Consider the following 26,350-nt stretch of genomic DNA (forward strand, 5'->3'; position numbering starts at 1 on the left):
TCTATCTTAAATGTCCAAAGTAGTTAGAAAAACTTTTAAGTGGAGAAATAACTATCTGAATTCCCACAAAACAGAACCTGAACTGAATTTTCCTGAATGATACCTGTCAAACACAGCTGGATTACAGTTTGTCCAATAGCCCATTTGTTTTCCTAAACCTGAAATAAACTTCTTGTGAAGTTTTCCATTTTCAAAATGCATTTGCTTCATTCTGGATAAATGCTGGATATATAACAGGAGCATCCAGTGTCTGATTAGAAAAAAACCATCACAATAACAGAAAGATAAGTAGGATATGAGAAGGCTAGCTACAGAGTCACTAAAATGTCTCCATATAAAAAAAAAAAAAGTGCCACTGATTTTATTGCTAAGCAATAAGGATTTTGCCATTTGCAGTGCAATAAAATTTCTTGTTAAATTATCATTGATAATCAGCAATACCATTGTTGATAAAGTACATACATCTCATCCCCCAAAAACAACCCTAACCCAACAACGCCGTTAAGCCCTCTATCATTTTAAACCTAAATCCTCTTGTTACATCAATGCAGACTGAACATTTTGTGTACGTGTGCATATTTGTGAGTGCACGCGGGTGGAATTTAGGCATTTTGTACCTGTGTGTAAAACAATGGAAAGATAGATTTTATTTGCAATCTAAATAGACTTTACTTGCATCAGACTTTCTCAATAAATAGAAAAAAAAAATAGATTACTATATAAAAATCCTGCCTAATTACATTAACCACCTTCTCCAACAGCTTTGATGGGATTTGCAGAAACCTGTACTCACACTTCTTTTCAAGCATTCATTTCTGTTCATCCTGTTCTCCCATCCCTGGTTTTTTGGATTTGTTTTTAGATGCCAACTTTCTAACAAGTTTTGTAAGAAAAGTATCGCAATAATTATTTCCTCTTCCCACAACAGTAGGAGAAAAAAGGCGGAAACAATTTGGAGGAATGGCAGGAGAGAGAATGAGAGAGCCTGTGTGCATGCACACACACTGAACACTGCGTATCCAGAAAGGAAACGTTTGTGAGAAGATTTTCACATTGTGCATTTTCTCTTCTGTAGGTATCTGAATCATCAAATCCATTTCTAAATCGTATGCTTAACAGAGACACCATAACAAGAATAACATATAAAAGTAAGTTTCTTTCCATTTACTGTGGCTAACAGCTGTATGCTTTTAGTATCAAAAAAAACGTATTTAGTGATCTGCTGAAACAAGAGGCACCTCATTATGGGCAGAAGTTACAAACTTTGCATTGCCAGCAACTCTGAATGATAAACTTGGGAGCCTGAAAAATCTAGTACAGTCATCAGTTCATCAAATGAGTTTTGAACTTCAAAGTCTACTTTATGTTTGAACAAGCAATAAATCAATGAAATTATATTTAAGAAATACATATACCATATTCACACAGAACACTCAGGAGAAACTGCCTAGTGTTAGCAATATAAGTCACGTGCAGAGCAGCCTGGATTATATCAAATCCAGTTATGTCCAGATGCTGCAGCATTAACTGGATTTAGTATTCATTAAGGCTTTCTTTTTGCACAGAAAAGTGATGACATTTCTATTCAACTATTGTTGAATTTAATAGATGTATAATTAGGTCATTAACATCGCGTGTGTATTTGTTGTATTCACATTTGGAAAACCTTTAACTGATAATGCTCAATAATCCCATGTTCATATACTGAACTTGTGGAAAATTGGAGCTTAAGTGTCGGTGAAAGTTAGGCTAGTTTAGCACTGGCCCAGGCTGCCTAGAGAGGTGGTGGATGCCCCATCCCTGGAAACGTTCCAGGCCAGGTTGAACAGGGCTCTGAGCAACCTGATCTGGTTGGAGATGTCCCTGCTTCTTGCAGAGGGGTTGGACTAGAGGACCTTTAAATGTCCCTTCCAACCCAAACCATTCTATGATTCTGTGATTCCAGAAAACCTTATTCCCTTTATCAAAAATATTCTCTTGAACTCCAAGCAGCCATTAAGTTAATAAGTTAAACGATACCAGAATTTAACTTTCAGAAAGTGCATAGCAAACTGAAAAAATAAGGGAAGTATTGTAAAACTTCGCCTTCATTTGTTATTCTGTAAACAATGACAACATTTTTCATAAACTTCATTAATTTTGCTTTTGTTTATGAAAGCTGGAAGAAAGTTGTTCATGATAACTGGAATGAGACTGGTTGTCAGGCTAGGGTTTTCAGGCTTTTTTGCTCCCAAATTACATATTCTTGGCTTATGCCTGGGGAGCAGCCAGAAGATCTGACTGTACCGCCGGGAAAGCTGCTTTTCCCCACGCACACACACAAACCTGTCGGGTCTCACACTCTGAGTAAGAGAAGACTCCTGCCTCATTTTTCCCACCACAGCAGCTGTATCTCATGCATCTACACAAGCATCACAGCCTTTTTTGTATTCCTTGGCCCCACATGCTGCAATGGCTGGCCAGCAGAGCAAAAATCGGACAACTTGTGTCAGCTCAGAGCAGAGGAGAGGCTGTCATTAGGGATGTGCAGCTTCGCAGGGCGGGAAGGCACCGGCAGCATCCTTCCCCTGCTGCATGAGTGAGCATGCAACCATCACCCACACCAGCAAGCCAACACACCTTCCCAATACAAACTTTTTTTTTTTTTTTTAATATGCTGCACTTGCAAGTGGGCACTCCTGCTCTCTGGAGCTGACAGCATCCTACAACCTTTCATTGGTTGTTTTGCCTCTTCAGAAGGAAAATACAATTCTAGTCACACCTAATTTGACTTTATTAAATGAATTTTTGCATGACAATGAACACATAACATAGGCTGCAAAATCAATGATTAACAGAACTGTTGTAACTTTTAAGCGCCATTATCACTAACAGGTTTATCTGTTGAAATGAAATCCTTAGTAGATACAACGCACATAATATTCTGCAGGGCATTGGGTTGCTTACTGTAGTAACAAGTATTGACTGGGAATTTTTTAGTGTAAATTGGGAACATGAAAGTGTTATTGAAAGTAATTTTGCAGTTGTCTCGCGTGATGGATTATAGCATCATTGCTGAAAACTAATTTTACGTTGTGAGGATTTCTATTCTGCCTTTCGCAGCTGGACTTTAGGTTGTGCTTTAGGGGTCCACTCCTGAAGTCAATACTCAGCAGGCTGCTGCCAGAATGACCAGTCCCAGCGTGCTCAATAGGAGCGTGGAATGACTGATAAGTGGAGCATAGGTTCAGAGTCTGGACAGTTAGTAACATAAAGTACTATTTTTAAAGAACAGCAACAAAATTAAGAGCTATCTACATGAAATTTTCATGGGAAAAATGCATTAAAAGCAGAATTTCTACTCTTACATATTAACAGCTACAGTGAGGTAAAGTGGACCCCAAGGAATATTAAAGCAGATTTTAAATGCTTATTTTATTCTGTTATCATAGCCCAAAGAATCTACTATGAACTAGTTCAAACAAGTGATGGTTCAAACAGGCTTTAGTCAGGAGATACGTGAGTATCTCTAAAGAAAAAATGCTTTAATATTCTTCTAAGTATGACATTTGAGGGGATCTTTCAGAACAGTTATGCCACATTAGCTTTCACCCGGTAACATTTTAGATGCCCAAAATTCCATGTGAAAATCTGGGCTTGTTGTTCTCCACCAGAATACTGCCACGTGTCCAGCTAGGCAGAGGAGCTGTAAAATTCTGAATTTCCTCAAATACACTCTATAGCTATTTCATAGATAACAAATAAGTGAATTAAGTGTTCCAGTTTTAAGAGCTTATCCTGAAAAAGCTTAAGATTCAGATTTCTGGAAATAAGAGACTAGTAATTGCTCAAGGTTCACATCTCGGTGCGTTCTCTGAAGGCCTGAGCTCCTGCAGCGCCTGTCACAAGCGGTAAGAGCTCAGCAGTCTCAAACCAGGCCCGAAGGGACCAAACCTCTGGTGTTCAACATGAGTCTCTGTCAGCCTGGCTGAGTCACTTGTGAAGGCTGGTAAGTGGAGAAACTCTGCTTCAGGATGAAAAAGCTGAGGATTCTCTATGATCCTTACACTGTAATCTAATCCAGCTAAAGCTGTACTGTAATATATTCCCTCCAAATACTACTGTTTCAAAGAGAACACGCGTCAAATTTGCTGTGAAAGCAGACCCCACGCGCCTATGACAAATCTAGGGATAAAAGAGGAGGATTTCCATCATTTGCCAAGAAAATTGTCAGAGTCAAGGCATTTATGTAAATGAATATGAAGTCTAATGAAACCTAATTTGTATAGAGAAGAGTGCACGAGTTCAGAAATCACCCTAAGGAACAAGCGGATCAAGCTTCTTGCAGGGGGGTTGGACTAGATGACCGTTGAAGGTCCCTTCCAACTCTAACCATTCTATGATTCTATGATTCTAAGATAAACAGAACGTGGGCTGTGGATAGGAATGATGCTGAGCATCTAGTAAAGGCTGAATGGGTTTATTAAGGGAATTTATTACTGGCAAGAGATCACAGATGGTGATTTTGACCATTTTGAACTACGTACTTGCAATAAGTGTAATAAAAGACAAGACATTAAAGTGTTGCAGTCTGGTGTTAGTGCAAACCCACCAGTTCTGTTTCAGTTCCAGAATGGGAAACCTTTATCAAGATGTGGGGAAAGGGAAACAGCAGAGCTGTTCCTGGGAAAAACGTTGATAACCAAATGCTTATTCTGTAGTCTTTTCTCAGGCCATTCTCATGGAGTCATCTGACTTCCCACGGGAATATAACCCTTATACAGGCATGAATAAATACTGGTTTTACTTGTCCAAACTGTTTTATTTCATTATTTCATTCACCTCTATTCTTCCCTTTTTCCTGAAGTGGTATTTCCCTCCAGTTTCCAATTAATCATAACTGATAGATTTTGACACTCTGCATAATTTGCTGTCTCTCCTTAAACATACTCCAAGCAAAGACAAAGGCAATAATCAAGGTTTTGAGCCACTCCACTGCTGGGTGCCAGCGGGGGAGATGACCACACATTTTGTAGGTCCTCAGTATGCAAACAAGGTAACCTAGCAGTTGATCCGAAGCTCAGTAAGGGTAAGGAGAGCATCTTTCCTGATCTTGAGAGCACTGGCAAACATTGGGCTCGCCTGGATGAGTAGGAGGGCTGTGCCCCACCCTGTTATATGCCATACTCCACCCCTGGAGCATTGTTATGCTCTGAGAATTACTAAACACTGTAAAACCCAGAGAAAAGTTAAAAGTCCGTGTCAAAATAATGAATTACATTATCTGTTAAAGCAATGTGGGGCAACTCCAAAAACCCCATGATTACCTGCACTAATGCCAACAGTAAATCTGGTTTTGTGTCTTCCATTTGTTAAGTAGCCCTGTTGTTAATAACCTAGGCACTATTCTGAATACTAATTAGTCAACTAGAATGTGGTGCACACTATATATATATATATGTATATATAGTGTGCACATCTCATTAATATCTCTCATCTGTATTAATTTTTAGTTAGCTTTCCATCTCCTAGTAAATGTTTCAGGGTAAATTCTACCTTGTTTAAATCATTTTAGCCCAACTGAAGTCAATACAGATGTGACGAAGCAGATTTGGTCCTTAGAGTTTGAAACTCTCTCTTCTGACTGACTCAGTGCCATTTGGAGCTAACAGACCACTCTCCGGGGTTCATAAATAACGAACAGGATGTTCACATGGGAATGGGAAAAGCGTATGATGACTCATTGAAAACGGGCTCTGGCTTGAAAAAAAATTGCATTCATTCTCTTCTCATGTAACTCTAGCAGAATTACTGCTGCACTGCAAATAATGTTTTTCATGAATAGGACACAGGTGTAATCAGTCGTCTCTAGCTGTTAAAACTTAACAGTATTTTGTCACTAATTCCATAGCAATGGTTTTGCACTTTCATCTGGAAAATTCTAGATGTAGAAAGACCCTGCATCCCAGGCCGCGGGCCAGTGAAGACTAAGCATGTTAAAAGAGGTGCCAGTCAGCCACCTAGAAAACACTACCAGGACTTTCCCCTCTACTGGAGGATCCAGCTGCGTGGCGTGGCAATTACTCTGCGTCGAAGTGCAAGAACGTGTCAGAAGGCAGTATTTCTGACAAAATTCCAAGGACATGCCAAGATTATATTTCTTGAAATAGCAAGCATTTAAAATATGAAATAACTATAAGGCACTGGCCAACATGGTATAAATGGTACACTCTCACTTTGACACTTTAACTGATGCTGTAGCCACAAATATTGCTGCCCTAAAGCCTGCCGCTTGCTGACTGCACTTTGTCAAAACAAAAAGTCACATTTGCTTTGTCTGTGTTCTTTGATTTTCTGTTGCCCAAGCCAGTAGTCTGCAGTCCTTTTTTCCTCCCATTAGATAGTACGAGACAAGCATTTTACTCATTTAAGTTTTGTCCTTTAGCTCTAATACATTAAATTCAAGTTAAATTACTCTTCTTTAGTTCTTATACGCTTCCTTGATCATACATATGTCTTTCCTTCGTTCCATTTACAGTCCTTTCCTCATGGCCAAGGAACTGTTTATCAGCTTTTAAAAAAAAAAAACAAAAAAAAAACAAAAAAAAAAACAAAAAAAAACCACACCCAAAAATAAAACCTGCACACACCAAAGAAGAAAAACCACTAACCCACAAAAATCCAAAACTGTTTCAACTTACAGACTTACAGTGAATGAATGATACATTAAAAACATCAGAGATTCCAACAGAAATGTCTAAATTATTGACATTGACTTAAAAGATGCACTGTCAACATTTTTCATTAGTCTAAGCAGTATCTTCTGTTATATTTGTACTCTCTTCCTTGCCTTCCATTGAAATCAATGCCAATTCCTCTTGGGTACTGGGAGGGGAAACACCTAAATACGCAGCCTTCCTTGCCCACATTTTAGCATTTAGTCTGCAAGTGAACCATATTGAACACACTACATGCAAGTGAGAGCACGCAGGGAGATTGGGGCTCGTAGCCAGCCCAGCTTTCTCCGAGATGCGTGACAGCAGTAGCGTATCACAAGTAAAGTGTGCATATCCCTGAGTATTTATTGTTAAGGAATCCCACAGCCTAGGATTTGGCAGGAAAATCTGAGCTCCAGTTCTGACAGCACTGCCAAAAATATTGCAGGGCCGGCATTACACAAGGGAAATAACGCACATCGTGTAGAAAAGGCTGAAGAACTCTGATGAATTTTAAAGATATAACCCTATCTCATTATATTTTGGTACATATCCACAGAGTGAGTTCTGTTGCACAGGGATACCTCATTAATTCCCAGGAAGGCTTATGATAAAAGCAGGGACCCTAGTAGGCTGCTTCCCGGCATGCTTTTCCACCCGATTTCAGCATTCCGAGCTCGCTCGTGCTGCATCCAGCCCCACTGTGCACATGAAAGGCCAGCAGGCTTCATTGAGCAGCTTTATTATCATGCATTAACCTTAACTTCCTCGTGCGCTAGAAGGGCAATTAAATTTTAACACTCTTGGCCTTCCCAAGGTTTTGTTGAGCAAAAATTGTTAATCCCTCTAAAATATGGTAAGTCGACATTCTCCAAAGACTACTACATCTAAATCAATAATTGCAACTTCAAGAAGCTTTTAACTCCAGTTCTTAATTGGGATTCAGAGTTTCACTGTGAATGCTCCTGCTAAACTCACAGAAGGTATGCATGGGCATCTAAGAGTAGAACACAGCCCAAGAAGGACTAATGAATTCATGTTACTTGTTCTTGTCCAAACTGCTGGAGCATTCAGAAACATACGTTCGTTACACCACATATTTCAGTAAAACTGGTGATGATGTTCTAGAATAAGAATTGTGTATAAAAAAGGTGGGATTTTTTTTTGTGAAACTATTGTTTTATCTCAATTGTTTTCCTTCTTTATTCTCCAGATGATGCATACTTACTACAGGGGCTTAACATTGAGGAACTTTATCCAGAGACCTCTAGTTTCATTACATATGATGGGTCAATGACAATTCCACCCTGCTATGAAACAGCAAGCTGGATAATAATGAACAAACCTGTCTACATAACAAGGATGCAGGTAAAAATAATTTTTAAGTTACTCAATCTAGTATGGGTTCAGAAGAGTATTAAACGTATATCTTTGTAGCTTTACATACAAAATCACATTCAAGCTTTTGCTGTAGGGATCTCTGCCTGCAGTTTGCTAAAGCATTGAAGAGGTTTTTTTGCCAAAATAAAAATATTAACTACTTAGAGCTTTCTGAGTATCTATACACACACACTTTGAAGCGGGTCCTGCTTTCAGTGAGGGTTTGAACCAAAGGGTTTCCAGCAGTCTCTTCCAAACTGTATTCTATGATTCTGTGAATAGGTATATGGGGATTCTAAAACAAATACAGCAGTGTTGTACAAAAATAAGTGAGGTTATTAATTATAACAGAAGCTATTCATAGGTCAGAAAGAAACATTCAAACTGTGAGTGACACTTGTGGCCATTTAAATACATGTCAATAGCACATTAATGTGATGGAAGTCCAATAAATGGGGCCTTCTTGAATAAAAATCAGCTAATGCTTTCCAGTATAGAATGCCAGGGTAGAAATTGCAAATAGCTCGAAAAAATCAGACTGACAAATTGAAGCCCCTATTAGAGACAAGCAGGATAAACTATGCAAAAGAAAACACAATTTCATAGTCAAAATCACGCCTGAAGAAACACACCAGTGGAAAAGCCACAACGACTACGTTTCTGTATGACCCGCTTACAATCCAAGGCCTAACATCAGAAAACAACAAATTCAACACCAATTGCAGTCTTCTCCAGAGCTTCCATCAGTGAGTTGCCAATGGAGCTGTGAGCTGAACTAAAACCTATTCTCCTGCGTACTAGAATCCCAAAGGAATACTTGAACCACCATCTGCCTGTCCCAAGCATGCAGCAGAAGCAATCTGGCCTGAGAAACAAAATGAGGAATGATAAAACAACTCAAAATATTACTTTGGGATTTGAAATCATATTAACATTGTAAATAAGATGACTTTAAAAGCCCGGGAGATGTTTTATCTTTGTGATATTCCTTCTGTCCAATTTTGTCTATGTGCAGAGAAAGCACTTTGTTTCTTTTCTAAATGGGTAATTTGGGAGAATGACACAGCTGAGCACAGGCAGACATGCTGTATGTTCTGAACTTTCAAAGCAAGAGACGTGAACATTTTCCTACAAGCAACACTTTTGGTTACAACATTAATGTACAAAACACGAGTTAGAATATTTCTGAGTCTATGCTAGTACCTGTGGTTTATCATCTCATGATACTTACTCCTTGTCACGCTTTACTGGTTGTTGACATGCTCCAGTGTTAGTGCTGCAAATTGATTTCATGGAATACTTACTAATTACATTGTGTACTCAGACTGAAAAAGTAATGCACAGTTACAGTTTTCCCTGGAAGCTCTTAAAGACTTTCAGTATGTAAAATTCAGCTACTGGATTTCCCCATGTAAGCATTACATGCCACAAGCAAATCCCTTAAATTCTACACTGACATGGAAAATATTTTCTTTTTATATTTTTAAACCAAAATATTTTAAGGGTTTCTGATTTACAAATTAAAGCTTCCCCCACTCCCCCCCGCCACCCCCCCCCAGTTTCCTATACAAAGTTTGAAAAGTTTAGGTTAACTTGAACCAATTAAGATGCTTTTAGCAGTTTCATACTCATCATAAGGACCATTGCTATCTGCTTGTAGTTTGCATCCAGCCACTGCTGGGCACACCGAAAATCCTGGATGATTCAGTGATTCTCTGCTGATCCATAAAAACCATCTCAAAGGCTAAGAACACCATAGACACAGCACAGACTGTATCGAGACAGATCTGTCAACGGAAAGAAGATTTCACTTTTTAACGTCATCAATTTCATTACTTCAGCAGCACGGCTCTGTCAGATATCCTTTCCATCCTGACTGGTCATACCTGGTTCTTGAGTACCATCATCCAAAGTTGTGTCTTCTCAACTGGAAGCTACCCTAATAGCTACAAAACTTAAGAAATTAGCTGTTGTCATTCATGAAGTTCATTTGCTCGGCACCAGCTGCTGCCATCCAGTACCCTGGATTCCACTTGTTTCCTGAGCAGCCAAGGACACCTCATACCACTTCCATTTACTCCACGCAAAACGAGTTACTTTTGTTTAAAATGGGGCTCAGAAACAGAGGACCACAGAAGGAATGGTTTTACCTCAAGTTAACACTTCGAACCCACCCCTGACTACAAATAACACAATCTCTGTTTACCTTTCATTCATTAAGTAGTCTATTTAATAGTGTTGTATGTTGTTTACTTACAGGAAAGACTAGTACTAAAAAAATCCTTGTTTTGTATTTTGTATAGATGCATTCTTTACGACTGCTAAGCCAGAATCAGCCATCACAGATATTTCTGAGCATGAGCGACAATTTCAGACCAGTCCAGCCTCTCAACAATCGATGTATCCGAACTAATATCAACTTTAGTTTACAGGGAAAAGATTGTCCAAACAATAGAGCACAGAAACTACAGTACAGAGGTACGTTCTACCTCCAGAATAATCCTTTCTCTGCTTACAGTGAGCTCTTTTCTTTGAGAAATCCAAGTGCACAACAAAGCATACGAACAAAACCAGATGAAACTCCAGATCTGGGGGAGGAACTGTGTGGGTCACACATACTTGAAACAGATGAGGAGACTGCCCGGAAATATACAGGAAAATCATGACAAAAGACAGTCTGGGACATCTGATATTTTTTTAAAAGCAGATAGGACAGGCCTTCAGTTTTCTAGCCTCATTTTAAAGTCTTCTCACCTTACAAAGTACATTTTGCTCTTTTTTATCCACCTTGGAAAGAAAAAGGAGGATGAGCTAGTCTGGATGAGAGCTGATCTCAGATAAAAGAATAAATTTCGCTTTGGAGGTGCACCACTGTAACTAACACCTAAACTGGAAAGTGTTGTATTCCACAACGGGTATTTAACAAGTGAACCAACCCAGTCACCTCCTGGTAGAGTCTTACTCTGCCACAGCTGGGGGCTGCCAGCTAAGCTGTAACATGTCTTATGCGTCTTTTAGCCTCTGCACACACAGTTATATTAGCTGTGATAATAGCAAAAACATGCCTTCTTACCAATAATATTATGGTTATGAAGGAGTACTATTGAAGGCTGGAAAAGAAAGCACATTTTCAGCAGCAAGGCTGATGACTGAGCTGCAATACTTCAAAGAAAGTCATTCAGATTTAATTATTTTCCAGAAAGAGGAGGAAACAGCCTCCTGGGTTTTCAAGACTGTTTAAGTGCCTGATAGTGTTAAATGCAGCCAGTTTCATATCTGGAATTTGTTAAAGCATAATTGGTTTTTTGTTGTTGTTTTTCTTTCCTTTCAGTAAATGAATGGCTCCTCAAGTAAGACAGAGCAGGCAGAACCCATAACCTCAGTGGAATGCTACTACTGTGAATTGACGTAATCGAGAATGCACCCAACCTCACTCTCTTTGGGTTCACGGCAGCACGTGCAAACGTGCTGGGGGAAAAGAGCTGCCATGTTGGAAACTCAACTAAAAATTCATTCATATGATCAGTGGTAACTTAAAAAAAAAGTTAAAAGACAATATTACAGTAAACGTGATTACAATTTTGATACAATTTTCCTGAACTAACTTAGCTTCACAAAGACAGACTTTTCAGCCTTTGTACATATGAAATTCTTCCTCTTCCCCCCCGCCTCAAATTAAAAAAAAAAAAAAAAAAAAAAAAGACAAAAAATGGCTCGGTACAGCATCAAAGTGGAGTTGTGTTCTGTGTGCCAAGTAATCCTTGGAAAGCTCTCATTATTTCACTATCATTAATGGATACTGACAAGACAGAACAAGATGACCATAGAGGAAACTTATTTCTAGGTTATGATCTTTCTGTTCATTTAGTTAAAAAGGGACAGACTTTGAGAGATAAGTATTGTAAATATATCACTGCAGAATATAAAGGAAATTGAAATATTTCCCTCTTGTCACATATCTGTAGTAGGATTTGCCAAAATCAGAACTTACCCATTTTCTGTTTCTTGTTTTACAACAGGTCATACGTTGTGTTGGTTACTATTAACAACTCAATAAATGTGTTTAACAAATTAATTTAGTAAACTTGCTTTGATTTATTTTTTTCCTTTCTGAAATAATAAGCCTCTACTACTTGTGGCTGCATTATTGGTGGGTTTGGGATTTTTTTTTTCTTCTGTTTATTTTCTTTTTTTTTTTTTTACTGCATTTATTTGTTTGCAGCCAGTTTAAGAGCATTAACAGCAATTGGAAATGCACTTAAAGCTAGTATAACTAACTCCACTTAACAGCTCATCATTAATAAGAGCTGGGCTCAGAAGTAGAAAGCCGTTGAAAGATATCTCAGTTTAAAATTGCCATTTTCCCCTGTTGAGACCATTAGTGGGACAAACAAATTCTAATCCTGTAACTGTGTGGAAAGGGGTATCTTTTCTTTACAGATAAAGCAGGAGCTGACCAAGTAAAAGCGAATGCCTTTTTTCTTGTTTATAATGGTCATTCACTGTGTTTGGTTACTGTCAAGAACTCAATAAATGTGTTTAACAAGTTCACAAAGTGCATGTTTGACCTTCTTGCACATTAAATGATTGATTTATTGTTGTGTTATCTGAAGAGGGGGCAGACCTCATGCTATTCCATTCCCAGCGCTCACTTTATAACCCATAACAAGTTGAGGTACACAAAAAATAAAATTAAGCTGGAACATACCATGCCTGACCAATCAATTGTTTATACGAAATGGAAAAAAAAAAATAAAATAATAAAAAAAAAGGTAATACAAGAAGTGTGAGGGAGCTGAACCACTGTAAAGAAGTTCCAGGTGTTGCAGGCCAGCTAACATGACAAACACATTATTTTGTCTTTTGTTGAAGAGAACAGCGCAGGTAGCATCAGACTGGAAACTCTTAAGTCTATGTTGCAGACAGAAGTTGGGAAAGATTGCAGCTTGTGTGACTTCATCTGTGACATGAAAGGGAGAGTTATCAGGGAAGGGAAAACACGCAGAGGCTGGCATTCAGAAGGCTCTCGAAGTAGGTACGTGGATGTAGATGGAAACCTGTCAGGAGTCTGAAGTCATCAATAATTTAATTGCTCAGGAGCAGAGAACTCTCTAGTGAAAGAGCAGAGATTGCTGACAGACTCTGCCTTCGCTCTCCCCAGTTGGGTTTTCTGGGGGTTTCACCCCTTGCTACTTCCAACACTACCCTTCCCTTTCAAAATTATAAGCAACTCTCTGAGCAACACAATAAAGGCTTACCCCACAGAATCACAGTACTGCCATAAAAATACAAGATTTGGCAAATCTCTTAACTGTTGCTAGAATCAACATATTTCACCTGTCATTAAAAAAAAAAAAATTAATAATACAAGAAGTGCTGTTGCATCTGTTAATTGTTGAACACAAGCTGGAAAGCAGGATATGGTTGCACCCAAAAGGCTAAGACCAGAAAGCAAATAAAACTCTCCAGCATTTAAAGTACTGCTCATCATCTTTAACAGTAAGGAGGAGGAGTGTTAAATTTTTTTTCTTCTGTTTTTTTTTTTTTGACATGCTCAGGGTTAACAATACTGAAATTCCATCACAATCTGAAAATAAAGCTGAAACTTTTCAGGAGCTGAACCTTCCCCAAATGTCAAGAACTGAAAGGAAAACTGTAACTGGTCAGTATATTTTCTTTCAAATACCAGAAATGCCGGAAAAAGCAGATGTTTTGTGTTCTGTGGTACATCTCAAAAAAAAAAAAAAATCCCAGATGTTTGATTCCTATACTCAAAACAGCATAAATTTTTCAGGGAGATCAGCCATAACTTCTCCATGTTTTGATTATTTTTTTTATTAGATTTTATTCCCTACATATAACGGCTGAGAAAGCATAGAGACTTTGCTGTAAGAAATGCTGATTTACTAGCAAATGGCTTACCGCAGTTCTCGACAGCGTACCGTAAAATTATTGAAGGAGCCTGTTTGCACGGTAAAGAACAAGGACCATTTGTAATGCAGGCAAACATTTTCTGTTTCCCACACTGTGAGGCTTCTATTCTAATAACTAGAGATGTGTCAAACACTGCAAAAAATGAAAAATAGGATAATAAATCTTCTAAGGATGGGAAAATAACCCTTAGTATTCAAGTACAACAACAACAAAAAAAAATCCTTAGAAATAGTATTAGAAAAACAAAAAGAAAAAAATCAACATAGTTTATGAATTCAGGCAGATGCTCCCACCAATGTAAGGGAAGAGCTAGAGTCAAAAATAAATTCAAGTGGAACAAAGATATAGCTGCAAAGTCCTATGGTCACCCCAGAACCTAAGCTAGGGCTATGAGCTTCACCCTTGGGTGGCTTTTCCCAGCACAAAGACAGTCAGCACCGAGCAGAGGGACAGCATTTTCTGAGCCGTTCAGCTATTTGCATCCAGGGCATATGAATGAAAATATTAACTGACTGTCAAAAATTAAAAAAAAAAATCCACAGGAAGTTTGTGACACTGGTGGTGTGATGATTGAGTCCCTGGAAAAGGGACTTCGGAAAAAAAAAAAGTATTTCGAAAACTATTTCTAAAATTGGGGGCTTTTCCTCCCCCCCAAAGTGTAAATAACGAAAAAGAAGCATCATGAAGTTCTACCAACAGCACCAGTAAATTCATTTGTAGCAAGCTGATGAAAAGACCAAAAGCAAAAGAACAAGAGGGTACCGTTTATGTATACATCTACACAAGGCACTTCTCAATTTTTAAGGAGTTGACCATTTGATAAGGAAAGCTAACTCCTCTAACACTACTGCTTCAGACTGAACAGCCTAAAAGACTCTTGGATAACTGCCAGATTTAACTTGCAGGATGAGTAAGTTATTGTAAACTACACATAGTAAAGAGGTGGGGATATGTCAACACGATGAGGAAACACCATATTAACAGTCAAATATGTCATTAAAAAAAAAAAATCTTATAAAGGTATGTTAGGACGACATAGAAAGTCATAAGCATAACAGCAGAGAACAGAATTCAGGAGAGTCACAAGGGGAAAAGATCCATCTTTCCCTCTATCCTGATTTTTTCCCTTAATGATACAGCAGCAAGCTGTATAATAATATATAGCAGCAAGCTGATTTCAGCTTTCTGCCTTCTTTCAGGCGTAATTTAAAACTTGACAGCATTATGAATAATAGTGACATTTTCAGATATTCATGCCAAAATTTTGCCATTCTGGAGGCCTCGTTCATTAAACATTTATTTATATCTGTGTTCGATAAGCTGCAGAAAAATGTACAGAAATGGAACTCCATTAACAAACATTTCACCTAAATGCTGTCTGCATTCCTCCACCACAGATGGCTAGCTGAAACGCGTGCATTAAAGACTAAACCTCAAACTCTGCCATACCGTAAGCAGTAGCAAGAGGCATTGCTCTACATGACCTCTCCTTAAAGATAACTAAAGCAAACATTTTCTTTTGAGATCTTAAGTCATCTACCCCAAGTTACAGACCAACAGGACTTTGGCTCTTAAAAGTGTTTTTTTGGGGGTTTTTTTTTGGTTTTTTTTTTGTTTTTTTACCACACTGTGCCAGGGAGGCAGTGCATGAAGGCTTCAGTGGCGTTTCGGGTACAGCGTCACTGTGGGTGTACGGCCCTGGTGCTGGCTTTCAGCTCAGAGCCCACCTGCCTCCTTCCTCCCCCTGCATCATTCTTGCTCCGGCAGCTCAGCCAGCTCTTTAATTTATTGCTGTGTCTTTCCAATTCTTCTATTCTCATGTACTCTGCATACACCGCAAGATAATCCTTCCCAGGGCAGGGATCAGTTATCCCAAAAGTCATCCACTGTTTTCTCATTCACTGTTTAAAGCAAAATTAGCTCTATGTTTTAAAGATAAAAATACTAAACTAAACAAAAGAAGTTGGCTTATAAAGCAGTTACGGCACTGTCTGGATTTCCACTGCACAAGCAAACAGCGGCTACCATCACGCTGAGGGCAAATTGCGAGCTCAATTCTCTGAGCAAGGATTCATATCGTTACACAGCAAGCTACCAGGCGACCCTCGTGACTGGCATTCGGGATCGTTAGGCTTTCGTAGGAGTTACGTTTCACAGGAGGCTCATCCACAGCGACCAGTGCCTGAGGCTGCAGAGCCTGAAAGCAAGCAAGTCCCCAGCAGCGTGACTGCACGGCCCGCAGAAGCACATCCAAAAGCTGATATGTGGATATGCTGCTGTGATTCACCGTGTTGCTACGCTACAAATCAAGCAAGACAGAGATCACACCGACTGCTATTACCAGGGCAGAACACTAGGAATACTCTATGCCTTTTCCTTCCCTGCCTCCAAGCCTTGATACATCCATGCATCATCACACAAATTCCAGTATCGTGTAGAGCAGAGAACAAAATACATCAGCTCGTTATTACTAGCCTGTCCTACTGCCCACGCCTAAAAACAGGTATTAGGGACATGTTCTATTACCTCTTCAATTTTAACACGTAAGAATAACAGTATCAAGTTCTTTTTCCTTATGTTTGTTATTTATTTGCAGTTTTACAATAAATTTTCACAAGTCAATGAGCAAGTTGCTTTTGGGGGTCATTAAGGGGAAGAATATGTCCTATGAAAATTGTATTAAGGTTCTTAACATAAAGGATTCTTCAAAGTTAGACTCTACAAGAAGAAGGTAACATGTTTGGTATCACCTTCAGTGCTTCTTAAAGCCAAAAACATTGAAAGAGACAAACAGAACAAAAACTTCTCCAAACTTCAGTCTTAAAAATATTTTTTTTCTTTTAATAGAGTTTACCTTTATCTGATTTACAAAACAGAGCACAGGAATAATGTTCTCTGCAAGCAGCTCCATAAATACTGTGAAATGACTAAAAAGAGACATGCAGCAGTGGAACCTACTTGCTTTTATGGTCTAGGATTCATCACTGTGCATCAGAAGGTATTTGTGAAGGGGTAGTCAAGTCTGGTGAGTGATTGTGACAGGCTGGAGCTTAGCAAGGTAAGCAATCCCTTTGCATTTCAGGAGTGGGCATCTTTATCATGATGGGAAGTAGAAAGGAAAAAAAAAAAAAACAGACAAGATTGACCTCAAGATGTTTCTCTTAATGAAAGTTTTCACGTCAACAATCATTTCAATGCTAATGTCAACATTTTTTTGGAAGTAGCAGCACCCTGTAACATTCATTAGGGATGTCTAAGCATCCCACAACATATGGTGTCTCAAATTCAATTACTTTTCTATTCAAACCATGACCTTGAATAGGTTTTTTAAAGAAAGAACACAGAAACAAAACTCTTTGGCTGATTTTATGGCTTGGTGGTATATTACTGAAATACAGAATTATGTCAAATTGGCTTTTTGTTTGTTTTGCTTTCTGTTTTTATCCAATTTATTTAAAGTTATGGAAGCTTATTTTTACAAAAGTAGTGGTGGCAACATGACTTCCTCAGTCTTTTTGCGCATTAAATGCGCCCTGTACCTAGAGAAGGGCATTCTGAAATACTTTCACCAGCCTTTGGCTGGATTTCGTTTAAAGTATCTCATTCAGAAGTTCTCTATATCCTACACAACCTGAAGCTCAAATGCCTCTCTGCGTTGTGATAACCTTATAACCGAGACATACGAAAGGCTCACGCTCACCAAGTTTTTCTCACTGCAGTTTTTCCCTTTTTATGATTTCTGAAGATCAGTCTTTTCCAGTTCAATCCATGCAAAAAAGGACAGAAAAACTTAGAAGAGTCAAAGAGTGCTTCTAGGGCTATTATTCAGGCCCTGCACCTGGCTAATTCAGGAAACAAAAGAAAACATTTCCTCTGTATTTTACCTTTTGGAAGCACTAACTTCACACAAGGATTTTTGCCAGCTAAATCTTTTCTTTTGTGAACAGCTTCCTCTATACAATTTTTAACAACAGCTCTAAGGATATTTTGCTTGTGTGAAGGTCTAAAAATCTGACCCATTCTATGCCAAACGTAATATCCTTCCAGAAAATAAGTTATTTATAAATATAAATGATATCTTATTGGAACTTCTCCACTCGCTACAAGAATAGGGATATTGCTGTGCTGCTACACAAATACCTATGGAAATAATTCTGGTTATAGAAAGCTTACAGTTACCTGCAATCTTTTTGCAAGTTCTTGCAAAAACAAGTTACATTGTTCCAATGTAAACATTCATGCCTTTAATGGTATAATTAAATCTGGAGCAATTAGCGTAGATAGTTACCATAGTTCTTCACTGAGCTTTGCTTGAACATTCCCAATCATCTTTACATTTTACTGTATTAATATATATATATAATTATGTTTAACATATGTCCATTTATTATGCATAATCACTGGAAATCAAATTCATTTTAAATATATTTTTAAATTAATATTTAGAAACAGTAGCAGACATAAGTGTTGGAGCTAAATTAACACACAGATAAATACACAAGCATAAACCCCTGTTGCCCTTTTTAATGGTGAGGAGAACATTAATTCAAGGTATTCACTCATGAAAATATTCATAATTTTCCTTTTAACTTTAAAGTAACCTCCAATCTATGGAAAGATCAAATATGATTAATATTTTAGAAAAAGAAATATTGATGAAAGAAAAATCTAGGAAGAAAAAGAACCAGGTTATAGACCATGTAAAAAGATGAACTGAAAGGGCTGACTTGTCTCAACAGCCACCAGTATTATTCATGGGAATAGTGCTCAACAAGAAAAGCCGTCTTTTAAAATATTCTGCATTTGTAGTGTTATTTATAATGTGAACTGAGCAGAATGAAAGGCTGACAGCACTGCAATAGGAAATATGGCCATTCTAGAGAAGTAATCAGCTTTGTGGGACTTCCCTACCGCCTGGGGATGGCGAGGTGTTTGCAAGTTCAACCTCCGGTGTAACTATTTGTGACAAATCACTGCCCCCTCTTTATGTCTCTGTTCACATCTGAAAAAAATACAATGAAACCTTGGCACAATAGGGAAGAGTTGATATAGGAACAACCACATAAACAATTCAGATACTGCAGTATCTTACAAAGTTTTGGATAGATTCACAGCACGGACGCAGCCAGAACAGTGCAATATTTCCCATCACTTTTTTTTTTTTTTTAAGCAGTATCTCCAGGGATTGAGAGAGAGAAATCTCATCTCCATCCAATGACATGAGGAATTGTTAGATCTGCCTGACCAGCAAAAATTGAGCTCTCAAACTACAGCCAGCAATGTTTAGATAACAATATTTAGCATTTAGATAACAGTATTTAGCATTTAGATAATGATGTTAATTTTCCAGATGCCTTGAAAATGACGTACCACCCTTTCTAAATGAGGTAACTGAGGTAGACTTCAGTGGCAAGCACAGGACTACTCAAAAAAACAATTCCACCCAAATGCTAAGTTCTATGCCCAGGCTGCACTTTCAAATACTTGTTTTCCATTTGCAGTCTATTTCACTGCTTGTATATTTTTCCCTGCATCTTCTCATTCCCCATAGTGAGCATAAAGATAAGCACAACAAAAAGCTTGCTGACAAAGATCAGATAATATAAAATTTAAAAAAAAAAGCATATCAAAGTCTGCTTCAAAGCTCAGAACAGTCTTTCATAAAACCCACAAATAGCAAAATAAACAAAATATTATGAGAAAAAGAAAATGTTACTTTAAAAGCAAAAATGTAAGATTAAGAATAAAAAGAGGAAAACAGTAAAACAAAACAATCGTGAAATGAAAAAAGTAGTAACTACTCTTGCATCATGTTGTTCAGAAGAACTCGAGTAAGACAGTAACAAGCACTTCTATTCACATTGAATATTGTCCTTTCAGGCTACTGTTTAATACTGCCAAAATATGGGGAAGATAGAAGAATTAACAACTAGTATGTAGAAGTAGTATGCAAATTCAGTGCTTAAGGAGAAGACTGGTCCAAGAGATATGATTCAGTTTAATTAGCAATACTTCTAAAAAGCATTAATGTCTACACAGTTTTTAGAGGTGGGGGACACTATCCTGAGGGGAACTGAAGTACAAAAACATGTATGCAGGAATGTCCTATGTTTTGTGAAACAAAGAAATCTCTTTTTCAGACCTCTGTATCATCTTTCACTGTGCTAAAGAGCCGTTGCCATGAGACAAACGTTGTCAAATTTTTTTTCATGTTTTTGAAGGCCCAAGTTCAGCAATGAGAGATTTTTGATGGAGCCTTTACAGAGACCAAACAATATGCAAGCGTGATAACATACAAGTTACAAAACAATATTTACTGAAAAACTAAAAGTATGAAGTACAATAGTCATTAAAATGCCTCACCGTGAACAATCGCTTAATTAATGCTCATCAGCATGTGCATGATATAATTCTAAAACTGAGCTATCCTACTGTATATATTAACACACTTCCAAATCCCCAGGCGTTATTTTTATTTTCTTTGTTATTTATTGCATCCTTTAGAGAAGACTGAGAAGGTCTTCTCTCATGAACAATCATAATTGCTTTTGCTTTTATTTTCTGTCAGCAGCTGCACAGTGACTATTGTGGTTCAAGGCTGAAATTCATGTCCTAGCATTTTGCTTCCCTTTCTTGTAGCAGCAGATGAAGTGCTCCTTTCTCCCAGAGGCACTTCAGCAATTCAGAAATACCTGCATTTGATTCCACTGAGGAAAGTCCTCTCTAATTAGTAAACCATTTTGTACTTCTTAAGAACGGAAGGTGATACAGAAAATACAAGAGGGAGGGGCTACGAGGGAACACTCGCAGCCCACCTGGATATGGTAAGGGGGAAAAGCCCACTATGACCCCAGACACCACACACAAACACACTGTGTACCTACAAATGCCTGAGAAACAACAAGCTAAAATGAACGCGTGTCATCACACACACACAGCCGTCCCTCCTGTTAACAAATGAAAAATAGTCCAGGGCCTTATGACTGACACTGACATATCGTGTGTGACTGAACCTTACCAGCCGACACCCAGGGCATGGCACTGCCCCCTCCCTTCCCTCACATATCCGATATATTCATAGATCTGCAAAAGGACACAAAAGCACCAAACCCATCTTCTGTACTAGCATCAAATGCAAGGGAGACTACTCAGACAAGACCTTCAATCAAGTTCATTCAACAACTGAAACTAGAGCCAAAGCCACCACATTCCTTATATTCATTTATAAAGTATCATGGATGGACAGAGTCACAACAAATCTTGCAGCCTAGGAGGTAAATGTAAAAAGTGTGTTGAGCTAGGACTCAACAGTTCTGGGTTCCAGACAAGAACGCCTCAAACCAGATGTGACTTTCTTCCCTCAGATTTTCATGTGATATTTGTGGTCTCATCTCAGTCAAATCCTGGGCCTGGCCTTTCTTTTAGAAGAGGTCAAAGAGCAAAGAGGTCATCATCTAATCATTACCATTAACAAAGCACTCTCCAGTTCCCACCAAAAGGGTACAGCAGCAATCCTGATTTCACCAGAGCCTCACAAATCCCAATTCCAAAACTACTGAAAGAAGCAACATTACCTGCAGGGAGTTGAATCCTGATGAATCAGCATTGTATCCTCAACTCTGAATTGCCTGGACATGAAGCAGGATCTCTTCAGTTTTCCAAAACTTTTTTCGTGAGAAGCAGATGAGCAGAAGTTCTAAAGACAAAAACCAAAAATGATTAGAAGTCAGATAGAAACACAGTCTTAGCTGAAGATGCACCACCCACACTGGTGAAGAACCTTTTTTCTCCACCTTTGTCGAGTCAGCCAAAACTTATTTCAAGAATCTCTCCTGGATTGCAAACTCCAGGCAGCTACAAACTTCGCAGGATCTGTGTTAAGATGTAAGGACTTGGTGAAAAAGAACACTCCCATATAAACCCACACAGTCTGCCTGTACTATAGTACATAAACCCAACAACTGTCCAGTTTTTAAAACAAACAGCAGAGTCAGATCAGTGCTGTCTCCTCACTTAAAGTCCTTCGACTCAACATGTTTGAAGTTCAGCTGAGCACTGCAAGCGGTTAAATTTATTCATTTCGTTAACAGCAAATTTTCTTCTTGTATATTCCAGTTTACTTCTTAATTCTTACTACAGTAAGTTATTTTACACACTTTTGCATGCCATTCTGAAGTACAAGGCAAATACATTTGTAAAAAGCCCATTAAATTATTTCCTTGTGCTTTGCAGTATTATGTAAGTTAAAATTGACTACAGATTTCTCTTAAATGTGTGAGGGATTTTTTTTATCCACTTGTGTGCTCATTTGCTAAGACACCAGTGTTAATAAAGAGATACCAATTCTTCTCTCCCCTACTGCTCAAAACATAGTAACCTTTATTTATGTACTTTTTGTGTGCACACAACAAGGCCATGCATGTGACAGGCACTAATTATTCTGTAAGGGTCAGGAATGGTCATATATCATAATTCCAGCATACAGATGCTATTGTCTTCATCTCATGTTTTCAGAGCCCTGAGAATTTTTTTTTTTTTAGGTTGATACCGTAATTTCTCATGTTGTCAGTTCCAAAGATGTGTATTGACAAGACTGTCAAGCAGTTGCTTTTTGTGCATTCCTTTTCTCTCCCTCAGGTAATTCAAAGCTTTTCAAGTTATGAGAAAGATAATTTATCCTTTAAGGTGTAAATAAACTCAATAGAGGAGATGCATTTAATTTCTGTTATAGTGTAATTAGCTGTTCCTTTCCAATAAAGCTTTATTTTTATATAGTCCATTGCCATTCAACTAACGAAGTGATCCTTTTTTGGAGGAGCTTTTTGGTGCAGGACTTTGGAAGATCAGAATCCAATGGATGATTTTATTAGATAACTCTATATGCAGCACTGTATCTTAGCACTCTTAGTTTACTATTCCAGAATGAAAAATACTATGGGTGAAATTCTCGAGAAAGAAATGTGCATTCCTCCTTCCTTTCAACATCCAATAACCAGAAATTTATGTGATATTTCCCCAAAACAACTCTTTAGACTAAGAATCCCTGCAACATATAACCAGAGTCTAATTATCAGATTTACTAGAGCTGAAAAACATCAGCTACTGGGACACTTAGGTAGCAGGAGTGTGTAAGATCATCGGTTGAGTAGGAGGCAGGCTAGTCCTCAAGACTAACAACAATAATTCAGTAACAAAATAGCTTTTTAGTTCAAACCAAACTGGTCTTGTCAACCACAAAACACTCAAAATTTTAATGTCTAATCAAGTTGATTATTAGCAATATTAAAAATCTCACTTGGGATGAGCCTTCACATGTAATCCAATCTCCCCATTTTCCTTCCATTTATTTACAAAGGGGTGAGGTAGAGTTTGGTCAGATATGAAGCTATTTCCATAGGACAGGCTTTTCTCAGCCTGAGAATAAACCTACCAAAATAAAGGTTTCTTGAAATTTGTTATTATATTTTCAGTGATCACATGAGAAAAATGCCAGCTCTAGAGAACATTTACCGCTTTCTGGTGACTGCAGTAGTCACCATTGTTCTCTGTTAAACCGAAAATCTGTAGAGTTACTGTGGATCATTTCCGACCGTTTAACAACCAGCCACTGTAGGCGTGTACACATATGCAAGGCAGATTCTACGACCGATTGCTACATTTGTAATAAACAGTTGTTGATATTTATGAAGAAACTTCCAATCCATCACACTCCCATGGTGACAATGGTTTGTTGTTTTTAGAAGAAATTACAGTGGACACCTTCTCGCGAGTTCCTTTAGACTAAACGCATTAAATTCAACAGGAATGTTTCTGTTCACACACTGTCCCAGTCCAATATTGAAGTATCATCTCTAGAACAGCCCTAAAGGCCTTATTTTTCAGCTTGAAAGAATATGTTTCAGGCTAGCATTACCTAGAAAAAGGACTCCAGGTTGACTGTGTTACTACTAGTAACTTAGCTTAAGCTAAACAGGAGGTAGCAAGAGCTAAAACAGCTAGAGCTTCCCCCAGAATATAGGAAGCATGCATTTTGATCAAAATACATACATTAAAGCCAAAAATTGTTTCCTTAAGGAACAACAAAAACCATCCTAAGGCCTCCATCTCGTGCCAGCTGTGATATACATGGCAGCGTGTTGCGGGCTGCATTAGGGTAAAGTACCAGCAGTTGAACCCATTATGGAAGGGTCCAGGCTGGCCAGTTTTCTAGGATCAACATCTGCCTCAATATCCTCTTTTTGATTAAAAAAAAACCTGTAGTCTAAGCCAACCCCAGTGTGTCTTATAAAAAGTTAAAAGGTTCCTTTAAAGTTACAGCTGTTGATATCTAAATCTCTCCTTTCTTGATGACATTACACATATCTGTGAGAAGGATTTGCATGCTCTCAGTGTAGAGGAAAGATCTGGTGTTTCAATTAAGGCTCCAGAAAAGTTCAAATCTCCATCACTAATATCTTTTTCTTTACATGCTCTGAAAGCACGATCAGTCTGGCCCTTCAATCTTCGCTTTCCGCACTTATCTCCTTTTTCTTCTTGTGATTCTGTATATACGTCCTTTCAAAATAGTTCGCGTCCTCAATTGCCCCCACAGATTTGATGCCCACAGCCTTTTTAGTGTTAAGGTTTGAGCCCAATGGGATGCAACCTTGATTCCCCAGCAAAACAGCTGGAGGATCAGGAATAGCATTATTCAATTTGTTTCAAGGTAAACATTTACTCAGTTTTGTTTGTTTTTAAAGAGTGGGTCATGTAATTTCTCTGAGAAGTGGAGTCTATCAATTAATTTCATATTACTGAACTACAATCACTCTTTCATTATGGGAACAAATACAACCACCACAGAAGCATAAAAGGCACTTCGGGACTACATGGTGGGGGGAATCGCTACAGAAGATTATTTATATTACCTCTTTTAAACACACAAACGTGCTTGGTTTTTCACTTGCTTTTCTAAAGGAGGGTTAAGTTTTCAGGCATTAAGCAGCAGTTAATTGTGTTGCCTTAATTCAGCAGCTACATAATTCCTGTCACAAATTTATTTTAATGGATGCTAAAAGTGAGTGATTTAATCTAGCTAGTTCTGATATCTCAGTAAGTAAGGAAGAAAACCAAACATTTCAGATTCTATATTCCTACTCATCAAGCAGATCAGCTGAGTACAGATGGCATGTTTAGCCATTTAACACGTAGTGTATTTTACAAACAGTAGAAATATTTTTGTTATAGGAAAGGTAATGGAAATGTGTTCCACCAAATCAATTCTAACGGTGTTTACATTAGCAAAAATTAATGTTTAAGTATTAATAGCTGGACAACATAGGTTATAAATAAGGTAAGAGGACTGGATATTAATTTTCACATTCTGAATGCAATGTCTTTTGTGACTAAAGTATCTGAAGCATACCATAACTTCAATGTATTTCTAATTAGTACAGTAAGTCTATCTGACTGTATGATAAATCAATGATAAATCAATGTTATGCTTGAGATAGATTAAGTGCACATGGTAATACTCAATAACAATTAATAACAAAGCCAACATTTCTTGCTTGCTGAAGGACTCGGAAAATACAGCTGCAAAGTGAATCAAAAGGTGTTGCAGCAAAACTGACACTTTAAAAGCATATTTTGAAAGCACTAAGTATTACTACAAATGAGTAGTGGAGAAAAAAAAAACCCACAGTTTGCAAGGATCTAGTTCTTCCCTTCAAAGGCAAGATCATGAAAGAGAAGAGTTTAGGGTGTCTATGCATCCTTTTAGAATTGCTTTTTAAGAAGTAAAATAACGATGTGTCCTAAGAGGTAAGCCCAGCAGATAAACCATAAATATCATGACCAGTGTACTGCTAGCTAAAACGCCTTATTTATCCCACCTATCCTCTCTTTCAAAACATAACAACGTGGCAAATGCTTTTCAGAAAAAAAAATATCCATGCTAGAAACATACAAACCTTCCTGTTCCATCTCAAAGCACTGAGGTATTTCAATGTAGGATATCAAGGTCTGTTCACGTTTCCATCTCCAGTTTAAATCCTCCACTTACAGAGCATTAAAACACTTAACATACAAAATCTATACATACACATCTCCTTAACTTTAGGGTAATTAACCATAATGCAAAATATAATCAATCATTGTCCATGCAGAGCTCAAGGTGCCACGCCAGTGGGAAGCATAAATTGCCATTCAGATGTCAACGGTACGTGTGCTGCATTTTTGTTTCATTTTGAATTTAACAATACTTGGAAGATTTTTCCACCTTTCCCTAAAGTAGTAGCTACTTCAGCAGTTACAAACAGTTAAACTATTTTTTCTTTCTAAATCTTCATAAGCGTTGGCCA

The 26,350-nt window shown here is 38.0% G+C and overlaps 1 protein-coding gene across 3 annotated transcripts in view; it reads left to right on the top strand.

Moving 5' to 3' along the window:
* CA10 (carbonic anhydrase 10 (inactive)) overlaps positions 1-12,150 on the top strand; it is a 196,809-nt gene extending 184,659 nt beyond the window's left edge. For all 3 annotated transcript variants that reach the window (XM_086762289.1, XM_086762287.1, XM_086762288.1), the window contains exons 7-10: positions 1,076-1,148; positions 7,909-8,063; positions 10,379-10,553; positions 11,407-12,150. In XM_086762289.1, coding sequence (XP_086618415.1) covers positions 1,076-1,148; positions 7,909-8,063; positions 10,379-10,553; positions 11,407-11,429 — 426 coding nt within the window. In that variant the 3' untranslated portion in view covers positions 11,430-12,150. The remainder of the gene's footprint in view (positions 1-1,075; positions 1,149-7,908; positions 8,064-10,378; positions 10,554-11,406) is intronic.
* Positions 12,151-26,350: the final 14,200 nt, after the last annotated feature.

The sequence above is a fragment of the Chlamydotis macqueenii genome, chromosome 18 (assembly GCF_036417535.1).
Source record: "Chlamydotis macqueenii isolate bChlMac1 chromosome 18, bChlMac1.mat, whole genome shotgun sequence".
Taxonomy (NCBI): domain Eukaryota; kingdom Metazoa; phylum Chordata; class Aves; order Otidiformes; family Otididae; genus Chlamydotis; species Chlamydotis macqueenii.